At 41.3% G+C, this 16,398-nt stretch overlaps 4 protein-coding genes across 4 annotated transcripts; 1 reads left to right on the top strand and 3 right to left on the bottom strand.

Annotated features, from left to right (window-relative positions):
• Positions 1 to 3,998: 3,998 nt before the first annotated feature.
• On the bottom strand, positions 3,999 to 6,574 carry K444DRAFT_605880 (uncharacterized protein). The gene is made up of 6 exons (XM_024878890.1): positions 5,968 to 6,574; positions 5,803 to 5,917; positions 5,346 to 5,752; positions 4,959 to 5,289; positions 4,708 to 4,905; positions 3,999 to 4,648 (listed from the first exon to the last, which is right to left on the bottom strand). Exons 1-6 carry the CDS (start codon positions 6,505 to 6,507, stop codon positions 4,452 to 4,454), a joined length of 1,788 nt encoding a protein of 595 aa, XP_024743792.1. The 5' UTR covers positions 6,508 to 6,574; the 3' UTR covers positions 3,999 to 4,451.
• Positions 6,575 to 8,579: 2,005 nt separating this feature from the next.
• K444DRAFT_605879 (thioredoxin-domain-containing protein) lies at positions 8,580 to 9,771 on the top strand. The gene is made up of 2 exons (XM_024878889.1): positions 8,580 to 9,632; positions 9,702 to 9,771. Exon 1 carries the CDS (start codon positions 8,689 to 8,691, stop codon positions 9,580 to 9,582), a length of 894 nt encoding a protein of 297 aa, XP_024743791.1. The 5' UTR covers positions 8,580 to 8,688; the 3' UTR covers positions 9,583 to 9,632; positions 9,702 to 9,771.
• K444DRAFT_605878 (uncharacterized protein) lies at positions 9,586 to 10,634 on the bottom strand. The gene is made up of 3 exons (XM_024878888.1): positions 10,045 to 10,634; positions 9,861 to 9,992; positions 9,586 to 9,804 (listed from the first exon to the last, which is right to left on the bottom strand). The coding sequence occupies exons 1-3, from the start codon at positions 10,458 to 10,460 to the stop codon at positions 9,732 to 9,734; spliced, it is 621 nt and encodes a 206-aa protein (XP_024743790.1). The 5' UTR covers positions 10,461 to 10,634; the 3' UTR covers positions 9,586 to 9,731.
• A 2,372-nt stretch (positions 10,635 to 13,006) lies between these two features.
• Positions 13,007 to 15,083, bottom strand: K444DRAFT_578195 (uncharacterized protein; the record flags this gene model as incomplete). The annotated part of the gene is made up of 4 exons (XM_024877600.1): positions 13,007 to 14,060; positions 14,111 to 14,278; positions 14,329 to 14,448; positions 14,499 to 15,083. The coding sequence occupies 4 exons, from the start codon at positions 15,081 to 15,083 to the stop codon at positions 13,032 to 13,034; spliced, it is 1,902 nt and encodes a 633-aa protein (XP_024743789.1). The 3' UTR covers positions 13,007 to 13,031.
• Between the last annotated feature and the right edge of the window lie 1,315 nt (positions 15,084 to 16,398).

Raw genomic sequence — 16,398 nt, 5'->3', positions numbered from 1 at the left:
ACGAAGCGTTATATAGAATGCCTATATCAGGTGACCCCTTAATATATTACATTATACGCTTCTGTGCGGTACCATACGATGCTTTAGGACACGAATTGGAATGTCCTAAGTACCCTGCGGCAAAGCAGAAATCGGGTCGTAAAGCTAATAATGGCCATATAAGTAATCCAGTTCGACTTTAATATTCAGTAATATCGATATTAATTCCATTAGGTGCCATAGGTTCGGCCATTGGAGTGGTAATAGGCATGTAACCTTCTATTTAATACCTTAGGAGCATGTCCATAAGATATTGATTTTGGTATAAAAACACCGAATCGTCCCGCAAACGTACGATTTCCATACCCAGAAGCGTTTTGATTTCTCCCATATTAGTCATATTAAACTTCTAATGCAATTAAGCTTTAATTCTATTAATATGGTTTATGTTTTTTCCTATAATAATCATGTCATTTACGTAAATAGCGATTAGAATTAGTAGCTAATCAACCTCGTGTTCCCGGTGGATATAGAGCGCTGGATTACTAAGTAATCGCTGGAACCCAATGGAGTAGAAAAAACGATTAATTACCTGATACCAAACCCTAGGGGCTTGTTTCAGGCCATAAATACTCTTCCGTAAGCGGCAAATAAGGTTCGTTCCTTTAGTAAAACCAGGAGGTTGTTCCATATAGCACTCTTCTTCCAATTCTCTATATAGGAACGCTATCTAAACGTCCATTTATTAGATATATAGCCCATATTTAGCCGCTAGGGCTAACATGATTCGAATAGTAGAAAGTCTAGTAACTAGTGCGAACGTTTCAAAGTAATCTATGCCATGTTCTTGCGTATAGCCTTGTGCTATAAGCCTAGATTTGTGGCGTCCATTAGACTTGATTTTGAAGATCCAGCGATATCCGATAGTTTTTTGGTATTTTCGTATTACTAGATCCCAGGTATGGTTCCGTAAATGGGAGTCCAGTTCCTTCTTAATCGAAGGTCTCTAAAGATAGGTATCTGGACCAGAGAGAGCTTCTTTAATTAATAATGGAATTTTGGAAGCTTCTGTATTCTGGTTACTGACTATTAAAGCTCGGTAATCCACTGTTTCCCCGGTAATTCTAGTCGATTTCGGATGTCTAGGGAGTAGTTTACCCCTAAAACTGACCATTTTGGGCGCCTCCTGATTTGTAGAACCCTATTTAGAAGCACCTGTGGGTACTACAGGTTCTTGGTTATTCTCAAATAGGGGCTCAGGGGGCTCGCTTAGGTCAGGAGCACCCCTAATTGCGTCACGTGACGCGTTTTCAGCAGCATCCCCTTCGGCATCGGAGTGATTTTCTCCATCGTTTTCTAATGGATCATCAAGCTATTAATTTCTAGTATTAACAATAATAGTATCTCCGTAATCTGTATCGGGGTTATCCAAATTATCGGTGGAACCATTATCAGATTCTGTAGTAGTTCCCACTAGTCTTCTATATAGCTGGGATACTAGGTTTAGGAGTAAAACTCCCTTGACGTGTTCTTTAATAGTGCAATGGTTAGAAATAACGAATATCCGCTTATGCGGGTTCCAAATTCGGTATCTAGAACCACCATAGCCGGTAAAAATGCCCCTAAAGGCTTTGGCTATGTGCTTATGCCATAAAGCTATTTCCTTAGGTATATAAACGTATACCAAGGAGCCGAATATGCGTAAGTTGGAAACGTCCGGTTTAGCCCTATAAAACGCTTTATACGGAGTCATACCGATTTTGGGCAGGTGGCACCGATTATAGGCGTAAATCCCATGTGTAGCGGCTTTCTCCCAAAACTCGTATGGTAAGCCCAATTATTCTAGCTCCGTATACTCTAATTCGATAATCGTATATATACTGCGTTCAGAAATACTATTCTGCTCAGGCGTATAAGTAGTAGTTAGTTCCAAGCGAATACCCTTTGATTTGTACTATTCCTTGATTTGGCCTGATACAAATTCCGGAGCATTATTAAGATATAGGCGTTTGACTTTATTCCTAGTTTGGGTTTCAGAGAAGGTAACCTGATTTTGGAGATCGGTAAAATAGCTCTTTCTGTCCGAATTATACGCTACTATACAATATTTGGATCCCTTATAGGTAGTGGATAGTATATAAGTGTTTCTACTAAGGGAGGCTACCCTTAATGGCCCCCATATATCAATTGCGATATACTCTCCTGGAAGCAGTTTTTCAGGGTATAAATCGCTTATACTAGCCCTAGTGATTTTGCTTATATTACAGGAATCGTAGTTAAACGGGTTTTGATTTTTGAATTAGAATCTATTAACGTGGTTTACTAATTCCAGGATATACTTCGCATTCAGGTAGCCATATCTCTAGTGCCAGGTTTCCAGGGAGGCTAGTGCGTCCGATTTTGACGATTTTAGGGCACGCCCTGAACCAAATTAGTCAAGCTAATATAACCCAGTGGATGGTTTATATGTACCGGTTACTATAGTCGTTCCGTCATTAATAATATGGGCTTTCCCAGTGGAAAAATTAACGCTTCCTCTAGCTTGGGTAATTTTGGGAATCGATAATAACGACGTGTTTCGGAATTGGGGGCTATATAGTACGTTATTTAGCTATACTTTTAGCTCAGGAATAGTAGATAGAATAATGGTTCCCTTACCCTTAATAAGAATCGTGGATTCGTTACCAAGGGTAATAGGGAATGGTTCCATATCTTTATAGGTAATAAAGGAGCTTTTACTTCCCGTAAAATGGTCCATAGCGCCCGAATTAATATACTAGATATTCGCAAAATTATCGTTATGTAATTAGCTACTGAGCAGGGCACTAAATATCGATTTTCCAGTAGTTGATTTTTTGGCAGTATAGGCCTTTTTATAGATAGTTAATGGAGCTAATAGAGCTAATAGCGCCTCCTGATTAGTGGAATTAGAGTCCTTTCCATTAGAATTAAAGTAATCCTGGGCCAATTTATACGTAGTATAATCTTTAATATCGTGTCCTTTGAATTTGTGGAACGTATAATAGGCATTTGGATCTCTTCTATGCTTCGGCTTATTATTTGACTAATTTTCACTATTCCCTTGGATAGCTAGTGCCTTTGGAGTAGTATCTGGGTTAAAAGCGGGAGGTTTAGCCCTGAGCTTTTCCTCCTTAGTAGAAGCGTCCGCTTTGAGTAATTCCAGCTTCAATTTATTAACGTTAGCTCTAATGGAATTCAGGAGGGGCTTATATAAGTCGTATTCCTTTGGGAGGCCACGAATCAGGTATCCGGATACAGAAACGTCCGAAATCAATCCATTTACTCCCTTGATTTCAGCTACTTTGCGACTAATGCGGTTAATAAAGTCATCCATTCCCATAGTAGTATTAAACGTGATAGTTTCCATTTATTGAAGGTATAGGGCTTCCTTTTGAGCTTTTAGCTATCCAGCTTTAGCTTAAATCTGGCTCCAAATTTGGTATGCGAGCTTGATTTCCTTGAATTATTACCAGGTATTATGGGTAATAAGTAAACTTAGTACCGCTCTAGCGATTGCAAATTAACGAGTAATTGATTTATCGTCCTTTGGGCCTGCTTCTATAAGAGCAGGAGCTTGATCAGGATTAACAAATTGCCATAGATCTTCGACGATAAAGAGGTTCATAGCGTCGTCCATCCAGGAGTAGATATTGTCGTCCGAGAGAGGCTCAATTTTCGTACCTTTATAGGTGACATGGGTTGATTTTTTGGAATCCGGCATGTTGGATTTTGCGGAGAATTTCTGGCCGAAAATGGCTGTGTTTTTGGCGAATTCTGCTGACGCGAAGCCGAACTAATGGGTGAAATTCACCAAAATTGACGATTTTGATGATTTTTTGGAAATGGTTTTGGAATGGACAAGCGAGTACTAATGTCAAGTGACGCTTGGATCGCTTAGTAAAGCACTAGCCGGGCTCAGAACCTATTGGAAAGTGATCGATTTATTAATGGAAAATCGATATGTTGGAGGTTGATAATCTGTAGAATGACTAGATACAGGAGAGTGAAGTGTAAAAACAGAGGAAAAGTGTCTAAAGTAAGGGATTTATTCCCATTACCCTTCGGCGATACCGGTGATGCTGAGCCCGCTTTCTCCGATACATTATTAATCAGCTGATAAATCAAAAGTAATCAAAATGACGATATACTAGTAAGCTTGGTAAGCTCAGCGAGTGACGCATGACAAATGAGAGTGGAGAACCCTAAATTAGTGGTTGAACCTGGTGCTGGAAGGACTGGTGAGCTAGCTATGGTAGCGTACCAATTTCAACACATGCCCTATCACTAAGCAACCGTAATTTCCCACAGGACGACTACGCCGTTGAGACATCACTCGTATGCCCACATCTTATATGTTCCGTATCTCAGTACATTCTCAGCAGACGTACGGAAGACGGCACTCAGAGCTGAAAGGTTTGACCCCTGTACTAACCAAACAAAATTGCCGTTAATTACTGCCAACATTGACAGAACCCACTTATTGGAACTACTCTTCCATAGCACACATCATTGCGAGGTTGCAAGTAGTTCTCTTGGAACGGAGCAACTGAGGCTTTTGCCGGGTGCTGAGGCAACACAGCGAGGCACTTCTCTTCCATCATCAAGGCCCTCATAATACAATCATCTTCGTCGTGCTTATACGACTCGACTGAAAATTGGCGGGACTGTTAAGAGGTAAAGTCATTTTGAAGGGGCGAATTGGCTTACAGAACAAACGGGTTCGCTCTTTGACCCCGTCGAGGTGATTCCACATACGCTGCCTGTCGACCTCCCGATCAATATGAGGTAAGTTGCCGTCCTTCTGCCAATCAATATCCAATGGGTGCCTGTTGCGGAACAGAAAGCTGTAGGACGAGGTAAGGGTGTGGTACATGTGCCTAGCTAAAGCAATCGCAGTATCGAAATCTGGGCAGTATCCAGTTATAGAGAGATTTGAAGTGGAGTTGTGGCTGACTTACGGCCTTTTGGGTAATAAACCGAATGTGACATGTACCGGTATCGTCGGAGAATATCTCTGTACAATAGGGAAAGGGACCAAAACCCTGCCCAGATAGGAAACTCATTCTCCTTAGAAGGTCTCTTGGGTTTGCAAATCAGAGCGTCTATCTCAGACAGAATCTCCATCTCGTATTCTGCGATGCCTTGCTTGGCAATGAGGGCGATCTGGAGGCCGGCAGTTTTTGAGATATAGTGCATGTCTTCGTGAGATTGCTCTCCCTGCACAAGCAAGACGTTTCGCCAGCACTCGTAAAGGTTCATGATGCTCAAAGCCGCTTTCAAGAGGCCTTGCTATTCCCGAATGAGAAACTAGCCGGCTTAATGGGGAGATATTTGCAGTATCTTACCGAAGGCAACTCAACCCCGGTGTTCAAATACGCAGTAAGAAGTGAACGAAAGGAGCTAAAAAGCATGGCTGACGGACTCCACGTATGCTCTATTGGGTCCACTTGCTGTTTTATCCATTCTTCTAGATCCTGCGGAGACGGAAGTGATTGGTCGAAGATCGCGTATTTTGGAGTCGCAAGCGTTGAAAATTGAGGGATGCGTGGTTCATTAGGAGACTTCGCACTCAGGGTATAGCTCACCACTTTGTCATCATCATAGGGGTTTTGAGAGTAGTCGTAGACCTCAAGTCGAAGAGGCATGCCAGTGTCATAGGAACGGAAGCGTAAGTATACGGTTCGAGATACGGATTCGTCTGGCTTAAACAAACCCTGAATGGACTGCCTATCGTGACTCTCGTGTAATAAATCTTCACGATGTCAGTAATCTCAGGATCGAAAGGTGAAGGGTGAATTGTACCGGCTCCTCGAAACCTCAATTCTTCCAGACTATGCCGTACGCAGATACGTTCCCCAATTATCATGCTACCACCAACCGAGTTGATGCAACGGTCGCATGATCCGCTCGTTTGGCACTGCCGCATTTAAACCCAAACCCAATCGTGGGTGTCGCAAAGGAGCTTACGTTTAATTTTCTCATCCTACATCTCTGGCAAGCTCGCACTTTGCGCACCTTAGCTACCTCTTTCCGCCGCTCTGCTAGATACTCTTGTCGCTTCCTCGGCTGCTGACTTGGATTTTCACCACTTGAGAAACTCGAAATGAAATCGTCGAATCTCCTCTTTGTTGACTTCACGCTGTTGCCAGGAAGGTTTGATGAAGCAGTGGGATGTGAGCCCTCATCCACAGTTTCCGAAACCGTATGTGACCGGGCTGTTACTGAAGGGTGCCCATTGCCAATGCTAATAAGGTTGCGTGGGATCTCTTCCTGTCTCCAAGATTTCTGGGCGCAGATCACCGGGGCATGGGGATGGACAAACACCTGTTGGTTTTGAGGAGTCGAGCCAGGCTGTCGAATTGAAGATTCGATCCCAAGCGACACAGCTGGGGGTGAAGGAGTTGGAAATCGAGGCTCGAAGTCTATAAAGACTTCCCAATCCTCAACGGGACCATCCAAAGGGATGACTAGGCCATCGGGTGCTTCTTCGGCCGGCGCGCCCGCCATGCTTGCGATGGGTCATCGTGTGAGGTTGGGTGGCCATCGCGGCGACGGCGATAGAGGACGAAGATATAGTCGCAACAGATGCCAAGCTGAGGCGCCGTTATCCTGCGGGTGCACACACAATTCGCTCGCTGATCCCTGAGGCAAGCGATAAGCATCGGGCGTCGGTGAGCCCAGAATGGAAAGGCCATTTGCGGGTATCAGCGCGTGTTTTCGGCTGGCTCGGGCTCCAGCCGGACCGAGAAACAAAAAATCTGGTTTTCTTGTCTCTGCCGAGGACGAGCCACGCCCACGCCGCCCTCATTCGTCCACACCTCTACACACCGAATCCTTCAGCGCCCGGTTCTGAGACGAGAGCAGTGTTTCTTTAACAATGCCCGGTGGCCAATGAAAAGGAGGAAAGAAACTCAGAAACTTAAATACAAGATCTGCCCTAGAAGACGAGCCCCCCTTGACGCTGATGTATTCTCCCCAGTTGAAATTAAATCTCCTATTGATGCAGAATTAATCTCAATTCCTGATTCCCCGCCATTGAACTTCTCTCGCTGGAGACTAATGCCCTAGCAGTGGACAGAAAAAGCGGTACTGAATTCTCAATCTCCTAAGTCACCTTGGACTACTTCAGATACCTCCCATCCGAAGGTCCCTTCGATTTATTGGGGTAATTAAAGCCTAATTCCTCCTATTATCTATCGATTTCTAGAATATTTAAAATCTTCTCCCTTTGATGTCCAACTTCGCTATGACATTAACTAGTTCGCTTTTGCTGTCCCTGGTGAGGGTTTCCTATTTAAGCTCGCTTAACATGCTTAGAAAGTAACCCCGCAGATTCTGCGATAATTTCAAGTCTGAGGCCTCTATTTTGCGATTGTATTGGCAAATTCTTAACGTTTTGAAACAAATCTATTCTCTTTCCGGCTTTGTATAGGGCCTAAGCATTGATTCAACATTGGTAGGGGTTTCTATATCGATGTGGATACATTGATTGGAGGTTGTGTTTGGGTGATCAATCCCAAAGGTGGATTAGGGGTTGTATCATATAAATTTAGCGAGAACGGGCCACGTGAAAAGGAGGGGCATGGAAGGGGAATGTGTAAAACGACACCCCACCGGGTGTCGATTGGGGGCCAGGGTATTTTGGGATTTAAGTTAGATTTTTTAAATATAAGTGTAAGCTAGTATAGTATAAGGCTTATAATATAATTATATACTTCTTAATCTATAATTGTCGGAACAGCTGCACTGCGAATTTACTGGTCATGTGACCTCGCATCACATGCGTGACTCAACCCGTTGACTAGTCCCAATAGGCTTAGCAGATTTAGGAGCATGTCAACACCACGATACTGCGCTCCTACTTCTGAATAAAAAACCACTTCACCAACTATGCAACGAGCATTCCACGCATATTACGTGACGGTGCTACGCGTTACTAGTGAACCGACAATAATAAAGTAATTCCTTAAAATAGAATTTTAATTAAAAGAACTTTTTATACTAATTAATTAAGGTCTAGTTTTTAGGCCCTATAAGGCCCTGTAAATTAGGTGCTAATAGGGCTCCCATGTCCAGTTTTAGGAACTTATTCGCTAAATTTCTAGGCTTTCATAAGCTTATCTTTAGGTTATAAATATGAAATTTTTAACATTTTTAATTTAAAGAGCCATTACTAATCCAAATTCTATAAAAAGTTTATATTTGAATAGCCCTTAATTAGCGCTATAAGAAAATGAAACAAGCATTAAATTATATTAATTCCTTATAAAGTCAAATTAAACTAAAGAGAAAGCTAGATTTTTGGTGTTCCTGTCCGAGCTCCTCTACTTTGGGTTAGTGGCCCCCAATCGACACCCCAAACGACACCCCGGGGGGTGTCGTTTTACACATTCCCATGGGAAGCAGCTTCAGGCTGGTGGAACTAACATCGCAGACGGCTTTAAATTATTCTGCTTCTGCACCTGATAGCTTGAACTTCACCAGTCCGTCTCCTAGGTCCTGTAACCAAAGAAGGGAGGTTACAAATGCTTACCCAATTGGACGGGAAGACCACCAGGACTGAATCCGAACGTTTGTCAGCGAGGTGGCGGGGTAGATTCTGGAATCTCGGGCCGACCCTTCCACCGTGGCCGATAACTTCATGATCCCACCCCTCTTCGTTCATCAGCAACATCATTCTCAACCAAAATGCAGGAAATCAAATCACTATCGCAGTTCAACAAGCTCAAGGCTAACCCCCTCCTCGTCATCGACTTCTACGCAACCTGGTGCGGCCCATGCAAAGTCATTTCCCCAGTATTCGACAAGCTTGCAAAGCCCCACGAAGCCTCCACCTCCATAATCTTTGCGAAATGTGACGTCGACAAGGCGAAGGATGTCGCGCAAGCATGCAACATAACAGCGATGCCGACGTTCCAGTTCTTCAAGCAAGGAAAGAAGGTCGATGAAGTCAAGGGCGCAGATCCACAACAACTAACGACGAAGATTGGATATTACACCACCGCAGCGGCGAAGGAGACAGCAGGACAAGGACCAAACACAAAGGAGGGCGAGTCGAGTACATCGAGTGTAGGGCCATACAGCTTAAGGCCGTTGATTGATGTCAATACAGCCAAACTGCTGAATGCGTCGCTCCTCAGCTCAGTCCGAAATATCGCGCTTCCACCTCCGGCCGGATACGCGGCAGCCTCAGCCTCGGGCTCACGACTCCTCATCCATCTGCCATTTACACAAGCAGTTACTCCTAGTAAGCTCGAGATCACAATAGCGAGAGACTCGGTATCGAATGCTCCGTCGCGGATACAAGTTGGCACAAACATTCCTGTTCGGGTGACGAAATCTCCAGAGGGAGTGGAGGCGAACGATTTGGATATGGAGTCTTCGATTGGCGAGGCGGAGAACACACAATCTTTTAACATCTACTCTGATGAGTACGTTAATGGAGTGGCAGAGCTGAAACTGAAGGCGTCGAAGTTTACTGGTGTGAAGAGCCTGACAATCCGGATTGATGCGAATATGAGTGGCGAGATGTCCACCGTCAGCAAAATTGGGGCGATGGATATTATTGGCACGAAAATTTGAGGCCGCGAAACAGAAAATATTATAAATTTGAGCAAAGCTCATTCTACTGTGTATGTGGAAACACATGAGTGCATTGCCAATGCCCGCGCCAACACAGCTCCATTGCTAAATACCGACAGCCACAGTTGCATGTTGAGGATACCGGGACTCTATTCTGATTCGGATTCCGACTCATACCTTGTTTTGTCACAGACGCTCAGGAACAATCTCGCTTCATATTTCCTGCCATGTAAGTCAGCCATGCCAGAACTTCGTTGCAGCCAACTTGGCAAGCTCACTTTGACTCCCGCATCATATTCCATTTGCAACACCCATCGCCTTCGTCGGGGTCACCGCCACATTCATCGCAGATGCGCGGACCGCCCCCCTTCTCAGAATCGGAGCTTAGGAGGTTCTTCGCCTCTTGAATCCTGCCGTCTAACTATCAGTCACTTCCGACACCCTAGATAGGGTTTTGCCTACTCTGCTGCCTGCATCATAGCCCACTTGCAGCATCCGTCATTATCATCGGCATCTCCTTCACAATTCTCGCATATGTTCCTCTTTCTTTTCTTGGTAGCCTTTTCTTGTACCACACCCGTGTGTTCGACCCTCGTGCTGAAAGCTGGAGGCGGTATGAGGAGGACAGAGAGGAAGTCCGACGCCTCAGGCATTTGCTTGCAGAGTTCCAGCACCGCATTGCGTAAAGCGCTGTGGCTGGTAGTCGCGATGACTTCTTTGAGCTGCTTGTCTAACCCCGACGCCAGTTTCTCGGGCGATCCAGTCAAATCTGTGACTTCGGGCCAAAGTCCAAGCCATGTTCTCTCCATTTCAACGCTTTGTTTGTCGCGCCCTAAGCTGGAGACTGAAGAGGTTGGGGGCGCTGATTGGAAAGCCATTCTTTGAGCTGGAAATGGTTGAATATGTCAGTTCTTGTAGAGAGAGTGTATCTTCAAACGCGTCGGTTGAGGAGGGCGCGACTTTCTCGCGTACCCCTGTTAGCGTTGGTCCTTCCGTATTACGGCCACGTCAACACCAAGAACTCTTTTTCGTCTTTCAGATTAACCAATTTCCCCAGAAGTTTGTATCATTGGGTTTCGAAAAATCTTTCAAGTGCCAGGAAATTTCTATTTTGCTTCTCTGTTGGTATGGAGGGGGTCTTTTGTGTATGAAATATCCTAGATTCATTCGCTACCTCTAATGTGTCGAATCTTCCGTATGGCTAATTCGTCTATGTCGGTGTCTTCGTCAGTACCGAGAATCTCATCTCCCTGGAAATATTGCTGGAAGTCCAGAGCTTGACCACTGCAAGTAAGTAACATCTGGATGACAATATCCATGGGGTTAGCCACCAAATGGGTCAAGCGTCTCATGACCACATCTGTATCGTCTCCGAGAGCTCTCGTTTCATACAGACTCACTTCGCAAACCAGTAGCGTCTTCGGTGGGAGTTATCTTACGAGCTCTCGAAAGACCATGTACAGTACAGTACAGTACAAGACAACAGTTCGTAGCTCTCCACATTCTTTCAGTCTGATTTCTCGAGAAATGGGGTATTAACATCGAGTTCTCTGCTTAGTATCTGGTTAAGTAGCTGCCTAACAAGGCTCGCCATCGGCCCGACAGAGGGGGATGCTAGAGATTCGTCTAAGTTCTGGGTGTGTAGGCAGCAGAAGTATTTGATAATGAATACTAACCCTATTCTTTCTGAGTTTTTCATCAATTCTGCATTTACTAGACTTCGTAGTAACTGTTCTTCGACCCTTCCGAGGTCACTCTAGCTATTAAAGAAGAGAGCCCGTTATAACGTTCCTTTAGCCAGCCATACTCTAAAATTCTTACTTCAAACTATAACTAATACTCTTGCCCTTAACTCCTTATTTAATTTATTACTAAGCTCAAAAAAATAAACTTTAATTCAAATATCTTTAGTAATAAATTAAAGCTATATAATTATTATTTATTTTAATTTAATTATTTTTATAAAAAGCGTTTTCTAATAATAGTTTAATTATATAAATATTTATAAGTATTTCTTTATATTTTATATTATATTTATAATAATAAAGCTAAAATAATAAATGAGCTTAAAACCCTTTATTTTTATTTTATAAATTATAAAGCTTAATAAAAGAAAAACATTATAATTCTATATTTTATTTGATATAATATCTAAATATTTAAATATTTAAATAATATAATATCTGGATATTTATAATTATCTAATAATTATATTATATTATATTATATTATTAAGGAAAGCTATATTCTGGGAAATTTAAATTACTAAGCCCTATTAGGCTAAGCTATAAGCAAGGAATTATAAATATTTAAAAACCCTTAATTCGAGGCTCTTTTTTTTCTTAATAAATAATTTCTCTTATAAATATTCTATTTATAAGCTTTTTTTATAGATTTATAATAAAAAATATATATTATTTAAAATAATAAAATTAGTTAAAATACTAGCTAATATAAGAGAAAAACTAAAATAAGATAAAACTTATATTAAATATACTAGAATATAAAATATAACTTAATAATGAAATTATAATAACTAATATTATATAATTAGTTTTAGCTAAAAATGTTAATTTTAGCTAAAGAATTAAACTTAGTTCTAAACTAAAAGTTAAATCAAGCTCGATATTTTAGTAATTTTAGCTATATTTATTTATTATAATATTTTACTTATTTTTCTCTTAGTTTTAAATCCTTAAAATATTAAAATTATTAATTATTAAGCTTTATTTTAATACTTTATTTCTATTATTATAAAAATAATAAAAATAAAAGTATATATAATAAAATATATAAAAAGCTAGTTTTTTATATAATTAAAATTTCAAAATTATTAAAATAATGCAATTTATATAAAATATAGCTTACTATATTATATTAATAAATTAAGAGCTTAAGTATTAGTTATTAAGTTTATAAAAAGATATTAAATTCTTGAAACTAATAAAATAAAATAATTTATTATTTATTTATTTAAAAGTAAAATTAGAATCTTATATAAATACTATAATATTGAACTATAATACTTATTATAACTAGTTTTTAAATAAAAGATTAATTTAAAGTTATTTAAATAAATAATATTACTTTTATTTTATATTACTTAGTTAAAAAAAACTTAATATTAACTAACTTGTTTTATTTATTTAAAACAAGTATATTCTATTTAAAATTTCTTTTATAGTATAATTAATTAATATTAATAGTAAAAAGTTTCGCAATTAAATATTTAATTATATTATTAAAGTAAAAGAAGGCTTTCCTTTATTTATTGCCTTATTAAATGCAGGCAAAGAGAAGGGAAAAGAGAAAATATGCCCGTTATACTATTATTACTTATTAAAGGATTATAATTCAATTTCCTGGAACGTACTCGTAAAAAGTAATGACATAACATAAGAGGCTACGAGTCATTAGCCCCCTCCCAAGTCCTCGGATTCCTCACGCGATTAGCTTTCACTAATCTCTAACCCCATAATCCCATCTCGCTCCTTTCCCCTCATACTCTTGCGGTACACAACATCCATCTTTTCCATATCAGGGAAGCTCCTTTCTCCCCCCACCAGGAAGTCTTGATTCGCCATCTTCTCCGTAACCGGTCTCAGAAGAAGCGCAATTGCCAAATAACTATCATTAACAACAACAACTCTATTCGCCAGCACCGAGCCTAGAACAAACAACACAAAATGGCAAGCAACAATACTGATTAGGATAGCAAACACGACAACTGGTTTATCGACCGAAAGACGGACGCCTTGAAGTGGCAAGAGGCCATCTACCGGGACCCGAATGGGCTGCATGATCTTGTCCGCGGTAACAAAGACACCAATCGCAAATTGGCTCATGAGCGAGGCCATCTGCGCCCCATCACCTACAAAGTGCCCGTAAGTTGATTCGGCGGGGAACTGCTGATATTGAGACATGGGCTGGGAATTAGAATACTGCTGATAGCCTTGCAAGCCGATAGCCCCCGCTGCCATCAGAGCGTTCTTGTCCGAGACATTCTGCGATGGATATGATACATTCGAGACGGTGCTCACCGTGACATTGCATTCATAATAGAAGGCTGCCACGCCATTATTTTCGTAAGCACAGAGTTCCTTACATCTTGGCCCGCATTCCATATTCTGTTGTGTATAGTATGTGGTCGAATTTGGTCCTATAGATTCGAAGCCGGGATCATATGTTTTGCCGTCTTTCTCGACTGTAAAGGACTGTGAGGACCCGTTGACATTGTCATGAACAGGGTAAGTAACACAAGAGCCTGTAGTCTTGATGCTGCGGTTACTGTAGAAGTTGATGGGATTGGAGTTGGGACCAGAGTTGGCTGAGGATTCCATAAAGAAATATTGAAAGTAATCGGGAGTTGCAAGATACGCGAAGGGAATGCTACCAGCAGCGGAGAGTGGCGTCGGGGGGGTTACTTTAGCATCTATTGTTAAATTTCCCATCGCCCAGGCAAGGGCCATTTCCCCATACTAGAGAGTCTTTAGTTTTCATCTCATAATTTTGAAGGAATGAGACCAACTGTGTGTGCTGCAAGCTCACTAGCAGCCGTGGTATCGTAGTCGATGCTATAAGCAAAAGATTGCGACACGTCTGTGAATAGGATATCACCAATAACGCTACTATTATAATCGACAGCATTGTTTAAAGAGTACGTCAAACCAATCATAGCAACTCCAACTTGTGCAGCCTGTTCGGTGTGAACATGAATGAAGAATCCTCTTGTGTGACAGGACGTACGATGTTGATCAACACCCACAACGCACAAATTATAGCAATCTTTAGCTTTCGATCGCGGGTCGACTTCGCAGCAAGGACCGTGAGACCTGTGAGGCTTCCGCACTCCAAGATTGCGTCAACCTGTAATGCGTAAGCTTCCACATGAGTTTGTTTAGAACAGGTGTACTCACCTCTGAAAGAGGTCTCTTTTTCCGACTCAAAACCCACCACCGAATATTGATCGCCACTTCCTTGAAGCTGCTTGCAATAGCAATACCAAGACTCATACTTAGAGACGTTACGAGGGTGTTGAACATCTTCTTCTGCGACTCGCGCAACACAGGCTTTTTCGCATAATAGAATAGCGTCCATAGCAGGCCTGCAGTCAAGCTAACAGTGATGAAGAAACGTGCGGAGCCTTCGAAAAGCAGCGTCAAAAGTTGCCGCTTGCGTACAAATCTGTGTGTCTTTTTAGGCGGCAGGAGTGGTACTGTTGGAGTTTGGTATGCGGTCGGAGAGTGAGGAAGGAGGCTTTCTGCGATCTTCGTTAGGTCCCAAACCGCAGGTATATTTCGGAAACGGGATTCACCATCATCGTCATTTGTCCAAGAGGACAGCCTTGTCCTTGGCGCATTATGGTTGAAAGGTTTTCTCAGGATTTTATTGCTTGATATTCGTAGCCCGCTTTCCTCTGTACTTTCGGGTTCGCTGATATTGACTCCGCGATATTCATCGTTGAAGAAAGAAAGAGACGACAAAAATGAAGTATTAGACATCTTGAAGTTGGGGTAGCTTGAAGCAGCAAATTTACTACCAACATGGCGATCTTATAACGTGCCAGTTTGATCGGGCACCGCTCATATGCCTGGTGTGCTGGACTATCTGCCACTCGCTGGCTCGATTGAAACTATTGGGGGCTATTTTGGGTTTTGGGGGCTATCTTGTGGAGGCTTAGTTGCTGGGAGTGAGCCCCCATGCGCATAATGATAAAAACGGAATGGGGTAGGTGGCAGAGCGAATGAGATCTCATTTGGAATACGCGGGTGGGACATCGTGATTGAAGATCAGCAAATGGTATAAGACCAACGATGCAACATTACTCAAGTAGAGTAGTTGATGGATGATCATGCAGCCACTACTTGGAACATGTGAGTGGGACATCGCGATTAAAAGTCCAGCAAATGGGATAAGACCAACGATGCAACATTACTCAAAAGTAGAGTAGTTAATGGATGATCATGCAGCAAGGCCACTGCGCGTAGCCATGTAGGATGCCATGTCAGAACTGAGCCGCAACCTGCTGACTCGCTCAGGCAGATTTTCTGCTAGCGAAGCCTGTTGCCAGAATCTTTGTTTTTTGTGCCGTGTCTTACTTCACTAGGGTGTTAGGAGTAGCCCACCTGATCTGGGATCTGTAGCAGGCTACTTGGAGACGCAAGCCGATCGAGGATGATTAATTGAGCTTTGTTGCCAACCTCTGGTAAAGGAAAAACTGAGTTGGAGTTGACAGTGTAACTTTGCCTGTACATGTAGTTGCAGATCCCTACAGAATTGCAACTGCGCTCGAAGCAACGAAACCACTCATGCTAGTGCTCATTCCCTTAGACTCAATTGCTCAGACTTGGTCAGGTTCAACCAGCAACAGCCCAGGTCAAATAAGCAAGAGGAATGTGCTTATACTGTGGTTTCTCGTTAGAAACTAGCCAGAGAGCTAATTCTGGGAGTTCTAAGCCTTATATAAGGCAAATAGACTTTTTTTCTTTTTATAATAAAGCTATATTTATATATATATTTGTACTTATATAAGTATAAGTATTAAAAATATTACTTTATTATTATATAATACTATTATATATAACTTAGTATATAACTAGTACTTTAGCTTATTAAATAGCTTTTAGCTTTAATATATGCTTTTATTATTATAATAATAGTTATTTTATTATAATATTTATAATTAATTAAAACTTTTAATTAATAATAAATATAAAAAAAGCTTTAAGTAAATTCAAAACTTGTTTTATATATAAATTATTTGCCTTATTTATAACTTGTTTATTTTATATTATAAGAAAAAACTTTTAGAAACTA

The sequence above is a fragment of the Hyaloscypha bicolor genome (assembly GCF_002865645.1).
Source record: "Hyaloscypha bicolor E unplaced genomic scaffold K444scaffold_10, whole genome shotgun sequence".
Taxonomy (NCBI): domain Eukaryota; kingdom Fungi; phylum Ascomycota; class Leotiomycetes; order Helotiales; family Hyaloscyphaceae; genus Hyaloscypha; species Hyaloscypha bicolor.
Note: the sequence above shows the minus strand (reverse complement) of the source record. Positions and strands in the feature narration are given on the sequence as shown.